This window comes from Mytilus trossulus, chromosome 10 (assembly GCF_036588685.1).
Source record: "Mytilus trossulus isolate FHL-02 chromosome 10, PNRI_Mtr1.1.1.hap1, whole genome shotgun sequence".
Classification (NCBI taxonomy): domain Eukaryota; kingdom Metazoa; phylum Mollusca; class Bivalvia; order Mytilida; family Mytilidae; genus Mytilus; species Mytilus trossulus.
In genome coordinates, this window is record NC_086382.1 from 69,467,511 (window position 1) to 69,489,636 (window position 22,126).

General features: G+C 32.5%; 1 protein-coding gene across 2 annotated transcripts in view; it reads left to right on the top strand.

The window, feature by feature from the left end:
* The window catches only part of LOC134688428 (RING finger protein 17-like), a 69,495-nt gene extending 47,428 nt beyond the window's left edge, over positions 1 to 22,067 (top strand). For both annotated transcript variants that reach the window (XM_063549134.1, XM_063549135.1), the window contains exons 27-41: positions 65 to 245; positions 907 to 1,057; positions 1,873 to 2,082; positions 2,783 to 2,925; positions 3,587 to 3,753; positions 4,190 to 4,362; positions 4,622 to 4,744; positions 14,603 to 14,689; positions 15,659 to 15,814; positions 16,224 to 16,310; positions 16,732 to 16,876; positions 17,459 to 17,594; positions 18,254 to 18,416; positions 18,933 to 19,054; positions 19,995 to 22,067. In XM_063549134.1, coding sequence (XP_063405204.1) covers positions 65 to 245; positions 907 to 1,057; positions 1,873 to 2,082; positions 2,783 to 2,925; positions 3,587 to 3,753; positions 4,190 to 4,362; positions 4,622 to 4,744; positions 14,603 to 14,689; positions 15,659 to 15,814; positions 16,224 to 16,310; positions 16,732 to 16,876; positions 17,459 to 17,594; positions 18,254 to 18,416; positions 18,933 to 19,054; positions 19,995 to 20,190 — 2,240 coding nt within the window. In that variant the 3' untranslated portion in view covers positions 20,191 to 22,067. The remainder of the gene's footprint in view (positions 1 to 64; positions 246 to 906; positions 1,058 to 1,872; positions 2,083 to 2,782; positions 2,926 to 3,586; positions 3,754 to 4,189; positions 4,363 to 4,621; positions 4,745 to 14,602; positions 14,690 to 15,658; positions 15,815 to 16,223; positions 16,311 to 16,731; positions 16,877 to 17,458; positions 17,595 to 18,253; positions 18,417 to 18,932; positions 19,055 to 19,994) is intronic.
* Positions 22,068 to 22,126: the final 59 nt, after the last annotated feature.

Sequence of the window (22,126 nt, forward strand, 5' to 3'; positions counted from 1 at the left end):
AATGCTAAGAATTGACATAAGTTTTAAGCTTCACCTACTAATGAGCATCTGCTATCCATTGTAGCTTTGCGTCTTGATGTTGAAAAAGCCAAGCAGCACACCCCTATCCCCTCTCCTGGTAAAGCTAGTGACACATCTGACCCTGAATCCCCAGCTGTGGAGCTAGAAGTTATCATCAGTCAATTCACATCACCCACAGATTTCTATGTACAGCTGGCTACTGCAGGAGAAAATGGTCTCAATAGGTAAATAGATATTGTGAATAAATACTATCAAATCATTTTGTAACATGGTGTACCTTCTCTAGATCTCATAACTATAAGATAAGTTTATGAAATTTACTTTCATCAATATCAGATTGGTATTTGTTGTAATGATTTCCTTCTAAATTTTGCCACTATGATTGTCTCCCTTTGATAAGTTTACAGTATCCTTGATTCTTTACAATGTTTTTATCATTTCTTAAATATTTTGAATTTTTAGGTTTTAGGTTAATTTGCAAAGCTCTTATGCTTACAACAATAAAACTCTGTTGCTACTATATATATTAAAAGTCTACTGTGGATTCATTATTATTTGTTTGATACTATTTTTCTTGGGTTTCTAATGTTCAATGAATTACAGATTTTTTATAGGCTATTTATGCTGAGATTGGCAAACCACAAAATTATATTACCTCGAAAATGTGTGTTTTCCTCATTCCACGAAAATTGATACCAAAGAATATAAATGAATTCATACGTATACTGTATTTATATTCTTGAACGTAACAACTCAAGCTATGTTTCCATTCTAAGGATTCAATTGTGTATAGAATTTACCTGTCATTGGTTCACTGTTATCTATGATTTTAGAAAAAATATTAATGGAAATTATGCCACATACATCTATATTTTTATGTTGCAGTTTAATGGAAGACATAGGAAATGAGTATCGTCTGAGTGAGGATCAGTGGGTCACGTGGGAGGTTGGAAACTTCTGTGCAGCCAGGCATTCCGATGATAAAAGATGGTACAGAGCTAAAATACTCAGTATGCCTCATAAAACTATAGCAGAGGTACTTAATATCTACTATGTGTGTGTATCCTCTATTTACTGTATAATTATATAATTAGGTACAGGCACTTAATAGCAGACATTTTCTGTCTCTGAACTATTATCAGATATCAGAGAGATAATATTCATTTAAACAAAGAATTGACCCTTTTTATAAGGAATTAAAACTGAGAAAGAAATGAGGAGTATGTTAAAAAATTGAAACAATAATAATTTCTTGCATCCAAAGTGCATTTCTAGATTTACCTTCATCAGGAACACTCTAAGCAAAACATTTGAAATCCAAAGATAGATAAATGCTGAAAATCATTGAAGCGCTATATGTCAAAGAGACTATAACCTGACCAAAGAGCAGTTTACAGCCAAAGGCCAACAATAGGTCTTAAACGCTGTGAGAAAATCCCACACCATGAAGTGGGCCTCAGCTGGCCCCTAAATAAAATGTGTACTAGTTCAGTGAAATTGGACATCATACTAAACTCAAAAACATATAAACGAAGTAAAATTTTAAAAACACAAACAAGGCTAACAAAGGCCAGAGGCTCCTGACTTCGGGAACAAGTATCTGAGTAAAAACCAGTAGTAAGTGGAATAGCAAGACCTAAAATAATTGAATTTTTAATGGTTATGGCTATGTGAAGGCGCTTGGTGTTGATACAAACACATTTCTTTTTACTTTTTAAAAAAAGGAAAACTATTGTTAAAATTTAGGGCTAGATTTTATTTCTTGGCTATTAATTCAATAGTGAATTATGCTTATTACAAATATTGTTTACACATCCTCCTTGACCTGTATAAGATTGTTGTTTGTTGTAGGTGTTTATGGTGGATTATGGTTATATTTGTCAAGTTGGCGTATCAGAGATTAGACCTCTACAGAAGCCATTCCTAAAACAGATGTGTTTTGCCTTTTCTTGTCATTTGGCAGATATTGTGTCAGCTGGAGACATGAAAAAATGGTCTAGAACAGCTTGTGAATTCATGGCAGAGGAAGTAAAAAATATGAAAATGTATATCCAGAAAAAGGTATTGTTTGACGATTTTGTTGTTATAAATTAAAAAATGTGAAATTTTGAACTTATGGACCACAGAAAAGATCATTGTTAAAAAAAACCTGTTTAATATTCAATATGACTTCAAAATTTTGTGCTTTGGTCTCTATTGTCATCTAAAGAAAAAGAAGAAAAAATGCCTAATGTCCCATGAAAATAACATCTTTGTGCAGTTCATTGAAAAGATGGAATTGACTTGTAATTTACATATCAATGTTTTAGGGTAAAGATTGCATGAAATGCAACAAAACCCTATGTTACTTACTTGACATCTCAATCTTCCAAGGCTTATCACTACATTTTTGATACACAAAATATAGAGCATTGATCATAATATTCTATACATCCTATCCTTGAACATTTCTAGAAATTTATAAATGTAATATATGCTCAGTTAATCAAGTCACAAAATAATGTTACACTTGTCAAAAAAATTACCTAACTTTTGCAAGGTGCATGAATCTAATATCTGCTGTAAAATATAAATTTTGTCATTGTTAAAGTCATCATTAAAATTTCAAGTTATCTCCCGTTGTTCATATTGGAAGTTGAATGAACTACAACCAATACTTTATTGATAATACAATACATGTATTTAATTTTACTTCCCATTGATAAATTAACACATTCTTTATCCTTCTGTGCTTATAAGAACTTTGATTAATGTTTTACAGGGAAATACCCAGAATGATTCATTACCTATTGATCTGTTGATGGAGGAAGACATTTCTGAGACAGCTTTAGAGCCTTCCAGAAAACATTATTACAGCCTCACTGATAAGCTGATAGAAAAAGGTCTTGCTATTCCAATCAACAGGTTAGTTATCCTTAAAATTCTGTCAGATTTTGTATCTTTCCAAAAAATCAAATCCCCTCCAGCATAGAAAAGTGACTAGCTTTCCCAATTAATAGCCTAGGTCTGTTGTTCTTAAAATTCTGCAAGATTTAGAACTTTTGAGGATTTTTTTTTTATGGCCTCATAGACAAACTGATAGAAATAGATTTCCTTTTCCTATCAAAAGATCAGTTATTGTAAAATTGTGACAAATTTTTTTACCTTCAAGGAATCATTTATAGATACAAAAATGAACCTTCTGTTCTAGTGAAAAGGTAAGATATCTTCAAACTATTGATGTGTTTGATTTAATGTAGACCAGTTACAAATAGTTAATAAATATACATAGTTCAAATTTTCAGGACTGTCTATTTTACAATTTTCAAATCTTCTATAATACGAGTATGTGTTGAATATTTATTGAAATTATTTAGCATGCCCTTGCATTTGAATTCACTTTAATCTATATATAGAGAGAGATAGAAACATTTGGGCCAATAGGTCAAGGTCATTATTTATAATAATAAAAAAGAAGACTTTCCCCTAAAGCAGGGTAAGATAAACATAACTTTTCTTATTTCTTTTACTTATAAACGTTTCTTCAAGCAACTTACTGAAGGAAAAACATTATCTTCAATTATAGAAGGAAGAAGAAAATTTTAGTTGAAGCTGAAGCTGCTAAAATAAAGAAGATCCAGCCTGTAAGTTACTGGAAGCCAGCAGTCAAGCCAATGAGTTCCTCTATACTGGGCATGCCAGCTTATGTTGATTTTGAAGGAATCATTTGGGTACAGGAACTAAAGGAAAATGGTAGGTTAATTATGTGTATCATTTATGGGCATTATGTTTTTTCTGTCTGTGCTTCTGTTTGTTTGTTCTTTTGTCTGTCTTGCTTCAGGTTAAAGTTTTCGGTCAAGGTAATTTTGGAGGAAGTTGGAAGTCCAATCAACTTGCAACTTAGTACACATGTTCCCTATGATATGATCTTTCTAATTTTAATGCCAAATTTTTACTCGAGGATTTACCCCAATTTCTAGGTCCACTGAACATAGAAAATGATAGTGCTGATGGCCATGTACTTTGCACACATTCTTGATTACACTATCATTTTGCTGAAAAACTAATAATCTGTTCCTTCTACTGAGTATTTTTAATGTCACAAATTGTACGTGGATATTTTATTGAAGTTAAGCAGATGTAGAGAAATAATAGTTAGTTAACATCATTATTTATTTGACTCCTCTAGAAGATACTCTATACAGTATGGTAAATAGATTACAGGAGAAGTTTGTAGATTCTGAACCACATGGTAGAGATGAGATAAGGTGGCAGGAAGGACAAGCTTGTATTGCCGTGTTTCATCTAGAAGAAAAGTGGCATAGAGCTAGAATATTGAAAGTGGAGCCACATAGAATACAGGTATGGATTTTTGAGATCGGGTCAGGTATTCAAAAATTTATTTTTTGTATTACACCACAGTGGAGGGGGCATTAAGCGTTAACCTTAAAAGTACGTTCCCAAATTAGTTTCTGTTAGAACTCATTACTTTTATTGTTCTTAAGTTATGGTTCTTCATATGGTAACATGCAAGTGGAGACCATATCTGTTTTATGGTTTTTAAGTGCCCAATATTTTGAAGCTAGGGAATTGGAAGAAATATGATTTTTTTGTTTTTTAGGTTGAGTTTGTAGACTTTGGTAATGTGGAATATATAAGATATGACAACATTAGAGCTGATGTGCTGGAGTTTATAGAGATACCTATACAATGTATGGCCTGTATGTTACACAATGTAATACCTGTAAGTATAGTGTAACGTGTGTACTGGAGTTTATAGAGATACCTATACAATGTATGGCCTGTATGTTACACAATGTTATACCTGTAAGTATAGTGTAACGTGTGTACTGGAGTTTATAGAGATACCTATACAATGTATGGCCTGTATGTTACACAATGTAATACCTGTAAGTATAGTGTAACGTGTGTACTGGAGTTTATAGAGATACCTATACAATGTATGGCCTGTATGTTACACAATGTTATACCTGTAAGTATAGTGTAACGTGTGTACTGGAGTTTATAGAGATACCTATACAATGTATGGCCTGTATGTTACACAATGTAATACCTGTAAGTATAGTGTAACGTGTGTACTGGAGTTTATAGAGATACCTATACAATGTATGGCCTGTATGTTACACAATGTAATACCTGTAAGTATAGTGTAACATGTACTGGAGTTTATAGAGATACCTATACAATGTATGGCCTGTATGTTACACAATGTAATACCTGTAAGTATATTCTAACATGTGTACTGAAGTTTATAGAGATACCTATACAATGTATGGCCTGTATGTTACACAATGTAATACCTGTAAGTATAGTGTAACATGTGTACTGGAGTTTATAGAGATACCTATACAATGTATGGCCTGTATGTTACACAATGTAATACCTGTAAGTATAGTGTAACATGTGTACTGGAGTTTATAGAGATACCTATACAATGTATGGCCTGTATGTTACACAATGTTATACCTGTAAGTATAGTGTAACGTGTGTACTGGAGTTTATAGAGATACCTATACAATGTATGGCCTGTATGTTACACAATGTTATACCTGTAAGTATAGTGTAACGTGTGTACTGGAGTTTATAGAGATACCTATACAATGTATGGCCTGTATGTTACACAATGTAATACCTGTAAGTATAGTGTAACGTGTGTACTGGAGTTTATAGAGATACCTATACAATGTATGGCCTGTATGTTACACAATGTTATACCTGTAAGTATAGTGTAACGTGTGTACTGGAGTTTATAGAGATACCTATACAATGTATGGCCTGTATGTTACACAATGTAATACCTGTAAGTATAGTGTAACGTGTGTACTGGAGTTTATAGAGATACCTATACAATGTATGGCCTGTATGTTACACAATGTAATACCTGTAAGTATAGTGTAACGTGTGTACTGGAGTTTGTAGAGATACCTATACAATGTATGGCCTGTATGTTACACAATGTTATACCTGTACGTATAGTGTAACGTGTGTACTGGAGTTTATAGAGATACCTATACAATGTATGGCCTGTATGTTACACAATGTAATACCTGTAAGTATAGTGTAACGTGTGTACTGGAGTTTGTAGAGATACCTATACAATGTATGGCCTGTATGTTACACAATGTAATACCTGTAAGTATAGTGTAACGTGTGTACTGGAGTTTATAGAGATACCTATACAATGTATGGCCTGTATGGTGTAACGTGTGTACTGGAGTTTGTAGAGATACCTATACAATGTATGGCCTGTATGTTACACAATGTTATACCTGTAAGTATAGTGTAACATGTGTACTGGAGTTTATAGAGATACCTATACAATGTATGGCCTGTATGTTACACAATGTAATACCTGTAAGTATAGTGTAACGTGTGTACTGGAGTTTATAGAGATACCTATACAATGTATGGCCTGTATGTTACACAATGTTATACCTGTAAGTATAGTGTAACATGTACTGGAGTTTATAGAGATACCTATACAATGTATGGCCTGTATGTTACACAATGTAATACCTGTAAGTATAGTGTAACGTGTGTACTGGAGTTTATAGAGATACCTATACAATGTATGGCCTGTATGTTACACAATGTTATACCTGTAAGTATAGTGTAACGTGTGTACTGGAGTTTATAGAGATACCTATACAATGTATGGCCTGTATGTTACACAATGTTATACCTGTAAGTATAGTGTAACATGTGTACTGGAGTTTATAGAGATACCTATACAATGTATGGCCTGTATGTTACACAATGTAATACCTGTAAGTATAGTGTAACGTGTGTACTGGAGTTTATAGAGATACCTATACAATGTATGGCCTGTATGTTACACAATGTAATACCTGTAAGTATAGTGTAACGTGTGTACTGGAGTTTATAGAGATACCTATACAATGTATGGCCTGTATGTTACACAATGTTATACCTGTAAGTATAGTGTAACGTGTGTACTGGAGTTTATAGAGATACCTATACAATGTATGGCCTGTATGTTACACAATGTTATACCTGTAAGTATAATGTAACGTGTGTCCTGGAGTTTATAGAGATACCTATACAATGTATGGCCTGTATGTTACACAATGTAATACCTGTAAGTATAGTGTAACGTGTGTACTGGAGTTTATAGAGATACCTATACAATGTATGGCCTGTATGTTACACAATGTTATACCTGTAAGTATAGTGTAACATGTACTGGAGTTTATAGAGATACCTATACAATGTATGGCCTGTATGTTACACAATGTAATACCTGTAAGTATAGTGTAACGTGTGTACTGGAGTTTATAGAGATACCTATACAATGTATGGCCTGTATGTTACACAATGTTATACCTGTAAGTATAGTGTAACGTGTGTACTGGAGTTTATAGAGATACCTATACAATGTATGGCCTGTATGTTACACAATGTTATACCTGTAAGTATAGTGTAACATGTGTACTGGAGTTTATAGAGATACCTATACAATGTATGGCCTGTATGTTACACAATGTAATACCTGTAAGTATAGTGTAACGTGTGTACTGGAGTTTATAGAGATACCTATACAATGTATGGCCTGTATGTTACACAATGTAATACCTGTAAGTATAGTGTAACGTGTGTACTGGAGTTTATAGAGATACCTATACAATGTATGGCCTGTATGTTACACAATGTTATACCTGTAAGTATAGTGTAACGTGTGTACTGGAGTTTATAGAGATACCTATACAATGTATGGCCTGTATGTTACACAATGTTATACCTGTAAGTATAATGTAACGTGTGTCCTGGAGTTTATAGAGATACCTATACAATGTATGGCCTGTATGTTACACAATGTAATACCTGTAAGTATAGTGTAACGTGTGTACTGGAGTTTATAGAGATACCTATACAATGTATGGCCTGTATGTTACACAATGTAATACCTGTAAGTATAATGTAACCTGTGTACTGGAGTTTATAGAGATACCTATACAATGTATGGCCTGTATGTTACACAATGTTATACCTGTAAGTATAGTGTAACATGTGTACTGGAGTTTATAGAGATACCTATACAATGTATGGCCTGTATGTTACACAATGTTATACCTGTAAGTATAGTGTAACATGTGTACTGGAGTTTATAGAGATACCTATACAATGTATGGCCTGTATGTTACACAATGTAATACCTGTAAGTATAGTGTAACATGTGTACTGGAGTTTATAGAGATACCTATACAATGTATGGCCTGTATGTTACACAATGTTATACCTGTACGTATAGTGTAACGTGTGTACTGGAGTTTATAGAGATACCTATACAATGTATGGCCTGTATGTTACACAATGTTATACCGGTGAGTATATTGTTAACGTGTACTGGAGTTTATAGAGATACCTATACAATGTATGGCCTGTATGTTACACAATGTTATACCTGTAAGTATAGTGTAACATGTGTACTGGAGTTTATAGAGATACCTATACAATGTATGGCCTGTATGTTACACAATGTTATACCTGTAAGTATAGTGTAACATGTGTACTGGAGTTTATAGAGATACCTATACAATGTATGGCCTGTATGTTACACAATGTTATACCTGTAAGTATAGTGTAACATGTGTACTGGAGTTTATAGAGATACCTATACAATGTATGGCCTGTATGTTACACAATGTTATACCTGTAAGTATAGTGTAACATGTGTACTGGAGTTTATAGAGATACCTATACAATGTATGGCCTGTATGTTACACAATGTAATACCTGTAAGTATAGTGTAACGTGTGTACTGGAGTTTATAGAGATACCTATACAATGTATGGCCTGTATGTTACACAATGTTATACCTGTAAGTATAGTGTAACGTGTGTACTGGAGTTTATAGAGATACCTATACAATGTATGGCCTGTATGTTACACAATGTTATACCTGTAAGTATAGTGTAACGTGTGTACTGGAGTTTATAGAGATACCTATACAATGTATGGCCTGTATGTTACACAATGTTATACCTGTAAGTATAGTGTAACGTGTGTACTGGAGTTTATAGAGATACCTATACAATGTATGGCCTGTATGTTACACAATGTTATACCTGTAAGTATAGTGTAACATGTGTACTGGAGTTTATAGAGATACCTATACAATGTATGGCCTGTATGTTACACAATGTAATACCTGTAAGTATAGTGTAACGTGTGTACTGGAGTTTATAGAGATACCTATACAATGTATGGCCTGTATGTTACACAATGTAATACCTGTAAGTATAGTGTAACGTGTGTACTGGAGTTTATAGAGATACCTATACAATGTATGGCCTGTATGTTACACAATGTAATACCTGTAAGTATAGTGTAACGTGTGTACTGGAGTTTATAGAGATACCTATACAATGTATGGCCTGTATGTTACACAATGTTATACCTGTAAGTATAGTGTAACGTGTGTACTGGAGTTTATAGAGATACCTATACAATGTATGGCCTGTATGTTACACAATGTTATACCTGTAAGTATAGTGTAACGTGTGTACTGGAGTTTATAGAGATACCTATACAATGTATGGCCTGTATGTTACACAATGTTATACCTGTAAGTATAGTGTAACGTGTGTACTGGAGTTTATAGAGATACCTATACAATGTATGGCCTGTATGTTACACAATGTAATACCTGTAAGTATAGTGTAACGTGTGTACTGGAGTTTATAGAGATACCTATACAATGTATGGCCTGTATGTTACACAATGTTATACCTGTAAGTATAGTGTAACGTGTGTACTGGAGTTTATAGAGATACCTATACAATGTATGGCCTGTATGTTACACAATGTAATACCTGTAAGTATAATGTAACATGTACTGGAGTTTATAGAGATACCTATACAATGTATGGCCTGTATGTTACACAATGTAATACCTGTAAGTATATTGTAACATGTGTACTGGAGTTTATAGAGATACCTATACAATGTATGGCCTGTATGTTACACAATGTAATACCTGTAAGTATAGTGTAACGTGTGTACTGGAGTTTATAGAGATACCTATACAATGTATGGCCTGTATGTTACACAATGTTATACCTGTAAGTATAGTGTAACGTGTGTACTGGAGTTTATAGAGATACCTATACAATGTATGGCCTGTATGTTACACAATGTAATACCTGTAAGTATAGTGTAACGTGTGTACTGGAGTTTATAGAGATACCTATACAATGTATGGCCTGTATGTTACACAATGTAATACCTGTAAGTATAGTGTAACGTGTGTACTGGAGTTTATAGAGATACCTATACAATGTATGGCCTGTATGTTACACAATGTAATACCTGTAAGTATAGTGTAACGTGTGTACTGGAGTTTATAGAGATACCTATACAATGTATGGCCTGTATGTTACACAATGTTATACCTGTAAGTATAGTGTAACGTGTGTACTGGAGTTTATAGAGATACCTATACAATGTATGGCCTGTATGTTACACAATGTAATACCTGTAAGTATAGTGTAACGTGTGTACTGGAGTTTATAGAGATACCTATACAATGTATGGCCTGTATGTTACACAATGTAATACCTGTAAGTATAGTGTAACGTGTGTACTGGAGTTTGTAGAGATACCTATACAATGTATGGCCTGTATGTTACACAATGTAATACCTGTAAGTATAGTGTAACGTGTGTACTGGAGTTTATAGAGATACCTATACAATGTATGGCCTGTATGTTACACAATGTTATACCTGTAAGTATAGTGTAACATGTGTACTGGAGTTTATAGAGATACCTATACAATGTATGGCCTGTATGTTACACAATGTTATACCTGTAAGTATAGTGTAACATGTGTACTGGAGTTTATAGAGATACCTATACAATGTATGGCCTGTATGTTACACAATGTAATACCTGTAAGTATAGTGTAACGTGTGTACTGGAGTTTATAGAGATACCTATACAATGTATGGCCTGTATGTTACACAATGTAATACCTGTAAGTATAGTGTAACGTGTGTACTGGAGTTTATAGAGATACCTATACAATGTATGGCCTGTATGTTACACAATGTTATACCTGTAAGTATAGTGTAACATGTGTACTGGAGTTTATAGAGATACCTATACAATGTATGGCCTGTATGTTACACAATGTAATACCTGTAAGTATAGTGTAACATGTGTACTGGAGTTTATAGAGATACCTATACAATGTATGGCCTGTATGTTACACAATGTAATACCTGTAAGTATAGTGTAACATGTGTACTGGAGTTTATAGAGATACCTATACAATGTATGGCCTGTATGTTACACAATGTTATACCTGTAAGTATAGTGTAACATGTGTACTGGAGTTTATAGAGATACCTATACAATGTATGGCCTGTATGTTACACAATGTTATACCTGTAAGTATAGTGTAACGTGTGTACTGGAGTTTATAGAGATACCTATACAATGTATGGCCTGTATGTTACACAATGTAATACCTGTAAGTATAGTGTAACGTGTGTACTGGAGTTTATAGAGATACCTATACAATGTATGGCCTGTATGTTACACAATGTAATACCTGTAAGTATAGTGTAACGTGTGTACTGGAGTTTATAGAGATACCTATACAATGTATGGCCTGTATGTTACACAATGTTATACCTGTAAGTATAGTGTAACGTGTGTACTGGAGTTTATAGAGATACCTATACAATGTATGGCCTGTATGTTACACAATGTTATACCTGTAAGTATAGTGTAACGTGTGTACTGGAGTTTATAGAGATACCTATACAATGTATGGCCTGTATGTTACACAATGTAATACCTGTAAGTATAGTGTAACGTGTGTACTGGAGTTTATAGAGATACCTATACAATGTATGGCCTGTATGTTACACAATGTAATACCTGTAAGTATAGTGTAACATGTGTACTGGAGTTTATAGAGATACCTATACAATGTATGGCCTGTATGTTACACAATGTTATACCTGTAAGTATAGTGTAACGTGTGTACTGGAGTTTATAGAGATACCTATACAATGTATGGCCTGTATGTTACACAATGTAATACCTGTAAGTATAGTGTAACGTGTGTACTGGAGTTTATAGAGATACCTATACAATGTATGGCCTGTATGTTACACAATGTTATACCTGTAAGTATAGTGTAACGTGTGTACTGGAGTTTATAGAGATACCTATACAATGTATGGCCTGTATGTTACACAATGTAATACCTGTAAGTATAGTGTAACGTGTGTACTGGAGTTTATAGAGATACCTATACAATGTATGGCCTGTATGTTACACAATGTTATACCTGTAAGTATAGTGTAACGTGTGTACTGGAGTTTATAGAGATACCTATACAATGTATGGCCTGTATGTTACACAATGTTATACCTGTAAGTATAGTGTAACGTGTGTACTGGAGTTTATAGAGATACCTATACAATGTATGGCCTGTATGTTACACAATGTAATACCTGTAAGTATAGTGTAACGTGTGTACTGGTATGTTACACAATGTAATACCTGTAAGTATAGTGTAACATGTGTACTGGAGTTTATAGAGATACCTATACAATGTATGGCCTGTATGTTACACAATGTAATACCTGTAAGTATAGTGTAACATGTGTACTGGAGTTTATAGAGATACCTATACAATGTATGGCCTGTATGTTACACAATGTTATACCTGTAAGTATAGTGTAACATGTGTACTGGAGTTTATAGAGATACCTATACAATGTATGGCCTGTATGTTACACAATGTTATACCTGTAAGTATAGTGTAACATGTGTACTGGAGTTTATAGAGATACCTATACAATGTATGGCCTGTATGTTACACAATGTAATACCTGTAAGTATAGTGTAACGTGTGTACTGGAGTTTATAGAGATACCTATACAATGTATGGCCTGTATGTTACACAATGTAATACCTGTAAGTATAGTGTAACATGTGTACTGGAGTTTATAGAGATACCTATACAATGTATGGCCTGTATGTTACACAATGTTATACCTGTAAGTATAGTGTAACGTGTGTACTGGAGTTTATAGAGATACCTATACAATGTATGGCCTGTATGTTACACAATGTAATACCTGTAAGTATAGTGTAACGTGTGTACTGGAGTTTATAGAGATACCTATACAATGTATGGCCTGTATGTTACACAATGTTATACCTGTAAGTATAGTGTAACATGTGTACTGGAGTTTATAGAGATACCTATACAATGTATGGCCTGTATGTTACACAATGTTATACCTGTAAGTATAGTGTAACGTGTGTACTGGAGTTTATAGAGATACCTATACAATGTATGGCCTGTATGTTACACAATGTAATACCTGTAAGTATAGTGTAACGTGTGTACTGGAGTTTATAGAGATACCTATACAATGTATGGCCTGTATGTTACACAATGTTATACCTGTAAGTATAGTGTAACGTGTGTACTGGAGTTTATAGAGATACCTATACAATGTATGGCCTGTATGTTACACAATGTAATACCTGTAAGTATAATGTAACGTGTGTACTGGAGTTTATAGAGATACCTATACAATGTATGGCCTGTATGTTACACAATGTAATACCTGTAAGTATAATGTAACATGTACTGGAGTTTATAGAGATACCTATACAATGTATGGCCTGTATGTTACACAATGTAATACCTGTAAGTATATTGTAACATGTGTACTGGAGTTTATAGAGATACCTATACAATGTATGGCCTGTATGTTACACAATGTAATACCTGTAAGTATAGTGTAACATGTGTACTGGAGTTTATAGAGATACCTATACAATGTTTGGCCTGTATGTTACACAATGTTATACCTGTAAGTATAATGTAGTAGTTGCATTGTGGGAAAAAAACAATGATCACTCAAAGTTGTTTTGCTGTCACATATTGAGATCCCTACAAAATTTGAGATTGTACTCGTGCATTTCATAACAAAATATATTTTTAATGTTTTGAGTATAAAAAGTGATGACACCAAATATAAGCATCATTGCACTCAAAAGGTTTCAAAATCTGAAAAGGTATCACAATGCACAGTTTTCACAATATTATAACAACAAAATGGAATGTACTTCAAACTAACTCTCTTGTAATAGAACTATTTTAACCAGCTTGTTACAAGAGGTATTTCAACATCAGTTAAACCAAATAGCTCATATTTATTTTTCAATCTAAAATAGAATTACCTGAATAACTGTTACCTACTTCATCAAAAAAAGTTTAATTGAACAACTGACATATCTATAGCTTCTTTAACAATCCAAATACAGACAGCTACAGGTCATGCACATAATGTGTTTAACTAGCAATGGGAAGCTATATAGTTCTATGTTCTGACCTAAATGATAGTTTACATGCTCACAAAAAGCAAGTAACGGTTTGGTGTAATTGGCTGTGTGGTGACCTACAAATGTATAAATGTTAACTTCTGTGTTGTTTGGATCTCTTGTGGAGGGTTGTCCCATTGGCAATCAGTTTATATAGGTTTTCATACATGATCAAGTTATAGTTAATTGTTGCTATATATTTACAGGTAACAACAACAGGTAAATGGCCCGTACCTACCCTGGATAAGATGCACACGATGGTAGTTAACAAGCCTTGTGTCATAGATATAAAGGTAATGCAAACACACATATTTATACAAAAAAACGTTCAGTTCAGGAAGAAAAGGGTTTTAATTCAATTAAATGTGAAAAATAAATATGTTCCTTTTTATGCCCCATTTATGGGCATTTGTTGGAAAATATCAAAGTATAAACATTGCGCTAACATAACGTTGTTACCATAACGCTTTTACTGTGTGAGGTTATATTATATATATGCATAAGCTATCACGACGATTAATCGTATAGAAAACACAACGCATGATTTATTAAGATTTTTTAACAGCATTATATTTTCTGGTCTGTTGGTTCATTCATTTGTCTGTTCATCTGTCCATCTGTCCCACCTAAGGGTAAAGTTTTTGGTTGAGGTAGTTTTTGATGAAGTTGAAGTCCAATCAACTTACAACTAAGTACACCTGTTCCTTATGATATGATCTTTCTAAGTTTAATGCCAAACTAGAGATATTCTTCCATTTTCATGGTCCATTGAACATAGAAAATGATAGTGCGGATTGGGCATCTGTATACTACATGTACTAGGGACACATTCTTGTTTGGCAATCAGATGTTTTAAGATAACTTGTAAGAATCATGCGAAGTTGACATATACAATCCTGGTGACTTTTGGAGAAATCTAGTTACATATGCTGTCATAGGCTTTCAGTTTCAAGTTAAATTAATTTCTGGTGTACACAGGTAAAAAACAAGAAATAAATGATTTTCATGTGAAAGTTTTCAATTTGATTTTCAGACATATTTTAGAATTATATCCTTTGCTCTGAAAGAGGGATAAGAATGTCGACCTTTCAATATTTTGAATCAACCTTCACTTTAACTTCCTGTTAAGATATTACTTTAAAGCTGGATTATTGTTAGTGAGCAGTAGCATGTTAAAAAATAATTTTCTATACATGTAAATTACCTGTTCATATTAGCAAATCTCCCTTTATTTTAATATAGACCAAATGTTTTCATTACAGAGCAGAGAAGTAGACCGTCCATTAGAAGTTAATATAACCCTGCCAGACAAGAAGGATCTCAGTACAATACTATACAAGAAAGGTTTATGTTACAGGACAAATGATGTCACATATAGAGTAGAAACCAGCAATAAGATCGGCAGAATTTTATCATCTGTAGGTCAAAATAAATGTAAAATTGCAATGACTGATGATAAGGTTAACAGGATACTGAAGAACATACTCTAAATTGGAAAGAATAGCATATTTCATATAGTTTCTAATGTATTTTAACAAAATAACAAAATTCATAAGTCCATAGCCTAAACTTCAAGCCGTAAGTTATATTTGATACATGTTTTACAATTTGATTTAGAAAGTCTTCAACATGTTCCATCACAAAATTGTTTTAAAATAAAGATATTTAAGAACAACAAAAAAATTAATGAGTGTTCGTTCCCCTTCTGAATCTTAACATTATATTAATATTGTTTTAAAAATTCAGTTTTACCAGGAGTAAATGGACCTACATTCTTTCAAGTATTTGTGATCATAAGAATAAAATTTATTACTTATTTATTTGCAGAAAAGGTTGGCCTATCCTAAAGTAAAGTTGGCACCTAAGAATGAATATTTTAATGTGTGTATCACTAATGTAGAAGCTCCTGATGTGGTGAGTATGGTCAAATATAAATCTTATCTTACTGTGATGATTTAACATCAGCTGTGACCTTGTAAACTGCTAAGCTTTGTACCCTACTAAATTGGTCCCTAAATTGAAAAAAACTATGAAAAGTTCTCAGTATGCTTCTTAAATATTTCTTGCATATTCAAATACAATAGAAAGAGTGCTTGAAATATAATGAGGACTATAAGTCTCTAGTTGATTTCAATGTTTTGGTCTCTGTTTGCATGATTTATTGTGATGAATATCTGACAACTCTTTTTTTTTCAAATATTTGAGTATTTTGACAGACCAAAAATCAATTAACCTAATAAAGATAGAAACTGATATTTTTATAAGTGATTTAGCAATTCCATTCTCAGTCTTAAAGAAAGATTTTAATGTGTTTATTTAATATCTTTCATTGTAGATCTATTTCCAACATTGTAAACAAGAGGAGAACAATGATGAGAGAACTGATGAAATCAACGAACAACTGACAAGACTTCAAATAATATCTGTAGAACTGAACCAAGTAGCTCATAACTTCAACACATTACCTATACCTAAACCAGGTAACTAATATCTGTAGAACTAAACCAAGTAGCTCATAACTTCAACACATTACCTATACCAAAACCAGGTAACTAATATCTGTAGAACTGAACCAAGTAGCTCATAACTTCAACACATTACCTATACCAAAACCAGGTAAGGAGATTTCTTTATAGTCATGGAATTAATTTATATGGACACATCAAATCCAAAATTCTCATAAATTATAACATGACCAGTCTGAATTATAAGCATAAGAAATGGCTAGTTTAATTACAAGCCCAAAAATTTAGTTCAAATCTGATTAACTAAATCAATGGATACGAAAAGTAAAAACTCATCAATAAGGTTAATATTAAACCTGACGGGAATAAATCATTCAAATATTGTGCAGTTAAATATTAAGAATATTTCTGTAATGATGATTAGGATTGATCATATGATTATATAATGAATCAGCTGTCTAAACTCCTAAACCAAGCAAAAATGATCTATAAATACAATATTGTCAACAGTTCATATTGTAAACTCTGTTTACAGTCTTGTCATGTTTAGGACAGTACACTATGGATAACAGTTGATATTGTAAACTCTGTTTATAGGTTTGCCATGTTTAGGACAATACACTATGGATAACAGTTGGTATAGGGGACTTATAATTGAAGTTGATCCTGAGATCCTACAAGCCAGAGTTCTATATGTTGACTATGGAAACTCAGAGATACTCACATTTGACAGGTAAGATAAGGAAAGGTTGGAAACTAAAGATTTTTTCAATCTCAACACAGATGTCGAGAAGAGTATTCACTCTTTTACAACCTGCTAAATTTAAAAAATAATCACCAAGTTTTGATTAATATATATTGCTACAAACTTTTAAATAGGGAGTTTAGGTAGCTTGAGAATGTAAATGATCAACCTATTAATTTTTTAAACTTCTGTAATATAAAATTGAAAGTGGAAATGGGTAATGTGTCAAAGAGAACAACCCGACCAAAAAATTAAAAAACAGCTGAAAGTAAACAATGGGTCTTCAACACAACTAGAAATTTTGCTACCAGAGGCAGACTCCAGCTGGTCGAAATCCATGCTGGTCATTGTGCTTCTACATTTCAATATACAAATTAGGGTCCAGGACCTTGTTTTTTCAGTAAAATGCATTTATATCAGTGATATCAGTTATTATGCTTGGGTAATAGAGGAGAAACTTTATTCCTAATGTAGGGAACATTTAACGGTAGACACACTTATAGAATGAACAGAGAAACTTGTTTTCCTAATGTAGGGAACATTTAACGGTAGACACACTTTAGAATGTACCAGCAAACAAATATTTAAATTGGACAAGAATGCCTTGAAGTGAATGAATACACAAATATAACTTTCACTCGTTTCAGACTAAGAGCATTACCTATTCAATTTCTTGATCTACCAGCACAAGGTGTCAGAATGAAACTGAATGAGGTCAGGCTACCAACAGGTCAGAAATACTGGACTGAAGATGTCCTCAAAGCAATGGTTGCTGAAGTAGAAAACAGACCTTTTATGGCATGTTTGAAGGTGAATATATTTTAATGATGCATGTCCTGAAGTGATATTCTCCTGCAATATAGAAAAGAAGATGTGGTATGATTGCCAATGAGACAACTATCCACAAAAGACTAAGTTCATTTAGACTTTCTATAATATTTCATTTTATTTATACAATTAGATTAGTATGCTTAGGAAGATCATATCATTTTGTCATTATGAAAAGTGTTATGTCAGATGTGTAACAGTTAAATATATTAATTTTATTCCAAATTTTTTATCTTTTAGAGACCTGTCTCATTGATCTCAACCACACTTTATAAAATTGACACATTTTCACATGTTTTTGAGGTTTTTAGGTTTCAGACTGTTGCATAACATGCTTTTTAACTAGGCATTGGTGTAATTAAAAATCTATCAATGTCTTAAACCTATTCATCCATGGCTTGTTCATAATAAGTTGTTAAAGTATTTGAAATTTTATGCATATTATTTTAAATGAAAAGAATACATTGATTTCAGAATAAAGATCATTTATTTTTTCAGACACATAGCCCAGTGACTGGTGATTTATTGAAGATATCTGACGCTCCTGGAGAACCACTAGAGTTGGCGTACCAGTCATTGATAAACCAGGGGTTGTTACAGGCACCAGATGATAACCAGTTGTAAGTCACACTACATACTGTAGCCACTGTCATGGTGTATTGAATTATGACAGGGTTTTCGAAAAGAAAAAATAGTTTGATGAAAGTATTGCTGTCAGGAGACCTTCAAGCACCTACCAAGAGTTGTCTTGGAATAACTAATGATCTGTTCAACCAATGCTTTTCAAATTATACCATGTTGATAATAATAACAAATCGGAGGTTTAATTCAAAATTGACCATCTAAACCTATTCTGTTCAGGAGTTGTGGTCCTTTATATATTGGCAAAATGGATCTTTATGTTGTTACTATTCAACAACCTATGAATCCTTCTATAAATGCTTTTCAAATTATAATATGCTGTCACTGATGATAAAGTGGAGATCAAGTTGAAGATTGCAGATTTTGACTTTTCCTTTCAGAAGTTATGGTCATTGAGGTGGTACCTAACACTACAGGGAGATAACTCTGGAAAAATAAGCTACAAGTTTTAATTACTTTGTCTTATTAAGGGAATATTTAGCTTCTCAATGATCCAAATAAGTGTTTGTCAAACTGCCATATAAACAGTGTAATTTTTCTCATAAAATGGTTGGTTCAAATTTTTAAAAATTTTTACATTTTGGTCAAAGGGTCAAAGTAAATGTTTGGTCAAAATTTTATGAAAATTAAACGAGCCAAATTAATTTTAGTGAAGGTGTTGGGTACCACCTAAATCTATTGGAAAATTGCAATTCATACTGTTTCTGTGTAATGACTTGTGAACAACTTAACCAATGATGTTGTTTTTTATAAATGAAGACAAAGTTTATATTGATGATTTTAACTTTCGTTGACAAAAAAAGATGAAAGATCTAAAAAAAAATACATTTATTTCGTTTTTTAAACGTTTTTCAAAGAGAGCCTTTTACTGAAGGTGGAGGTTTCACAATTTACAGGATCTACTGTTTGATTTTTCAGATTTGATGAGGGTCTAATTGGTCAGATAGAAGATGATGTAATAATTGAGAGAGAAGAAGTTGTTGATTTAGATACCTCAACAAGTACAACTAAGGGAGATAACTCTTTCTTGAATGAAGATCTGACTGTTCCTGAAGAAAGAATAAGAACAAAATCATGGAGTGACCAATGTGATGATGAAGACTCGCTTGATTGAAGTTTGACCAAATTAGAAATTAACTGGTGTGGTTATTTTCGTCAATTGAAGCTTGGCCAAATTAGAAATTATTGTGATTGTTTCATTTATGAAAATTGAGTGAAAGAATTTTCAACATGAGATTGTTGTTCTCAGCTTTATCAGCTGGTACTAGAAGAAGAGACTTTATTTCACCAATGTATAATTGGTTATACTAGAGAATACATCAACTGACAGTGAAGGTCTTTGTTGATTGTGTATGTACTTTGTTACAAGTGATATAAAGAGTCATACTTTATGATGTGCAATATCATTGTATTATATCATTAAAACAACTTTAATGGTTACCTTTTTAGATTCCAAACAATGAGATATGATTAAACATGGTCATATTTCTTCTTTACTTTATAAAATGTCAAATTCAAATTTTAAAAGACCAGAGGAAAAGATCATTGTGACTTAAACATTTGATTCGATAGTCCTTTTTGTAAATGGTTTGTTTTTTGTGTTACGTGGACATTATTTTTCTATTTTTCTAATGTCTGGTTTGGATCAAATGTTTACACTTATATTACTAGATTAGAAAGATTTTAAAGTTTCATCATCATCAAAAAAGATTTATTATCATTTTAATTACAAAATTAATTAGCTTGTTACGAATTTCTCTCTTTTTGCAAACCTTTCTGGCTTATTGATAAGGATACAGCCTCAATTGAGTGTAATAGGTTTTTTGATTTGAGGATCATGTTTTTCCATGAAATAGATTAAATTTAAACCTGAACAGATATTGTGATTTCTTACAGTATTTATATATTTTTGAATACTTGTAACTGTAGACAGGGCTTTATTTAAATTTTTTAATTGATGCCGAAATATGGCTTTGATAAATGTGAAAAACACATTTTTATCTGACTTGTTAGCTCACTTGTATAATTCTAGTCATGTTTTATATGCATCAATATATTTTATTTACACCTATCCAGTAGGATAATTTCTGCAAAACACTTATCTGCCATGAATGCTTGCTATTCCAAGACAAATATACATCCTTAATTTGTCTATTTGCATTTACCTTCTGTGTATTACAAATCATATCTAGCTAGGTTAGATATAGAATTACATGACAAGAATTTTGCAGCTTATAACTTCTTACCAAGGTATATTTGTGTCACCTGACTTCAAAGATTAAGTGACTAATAGTTATTCGATGTGTTGTTTCTGTACTTTGTCAAATTTTATACAACTACCTCAAAACAGCACTTCAGAATTTAACCTATGTTTCTTATCCTTTTTTATATGTCAAATTTTCTTTGATTATTTTGGCTTAATAAGGAGAGTGAGTGTCTGAATGAATTTAGTATAAAGCAGAAACTTTTTAGTAAGAAGTAATTAAGTTTAGATTTTAAACTGCCCATATCCAGTTTGACCTTACTTATTAATTTTGATGCAGTCTACAAAATAAGAACAGTAATGCCTCCTTTTTGACAGCATTCCAGAGTTTTTGAACTTGTTTTTCTTAAAATGATAGATATTGTGTAAAATGATGATTGCCCAATTTCGTAGGAAAGATTATTTAGATAGTTCATGACATTTCATGTGTTTAAGAATGTATATGAATATGAAGATTATATAATTGGCAATTGAACTCTCAACCTGGTATAATTTGTTCTTGATTATGTTATTGTTAGAAAATACTGAACAATTTGTTATAATGTATATTTACATTACATTTGAATAATGCTGTTTATCAAGTTTGGATCTGAGCGATATATTTATGATGTACACTTTTTTTTATCAACTATTATTTTCAGTGTGTTAGAGGGAAGACTCATTTTCATTTCATCTGTTTCATTTTCATTTTTTTAAGATTTCAGAAAATAAAAATTTTCAAGTAATTATGTTTGTTTATTTTTACTCTTTAAAGAGGCCTTTGTCAAAATGAAAATCTTTTACTACG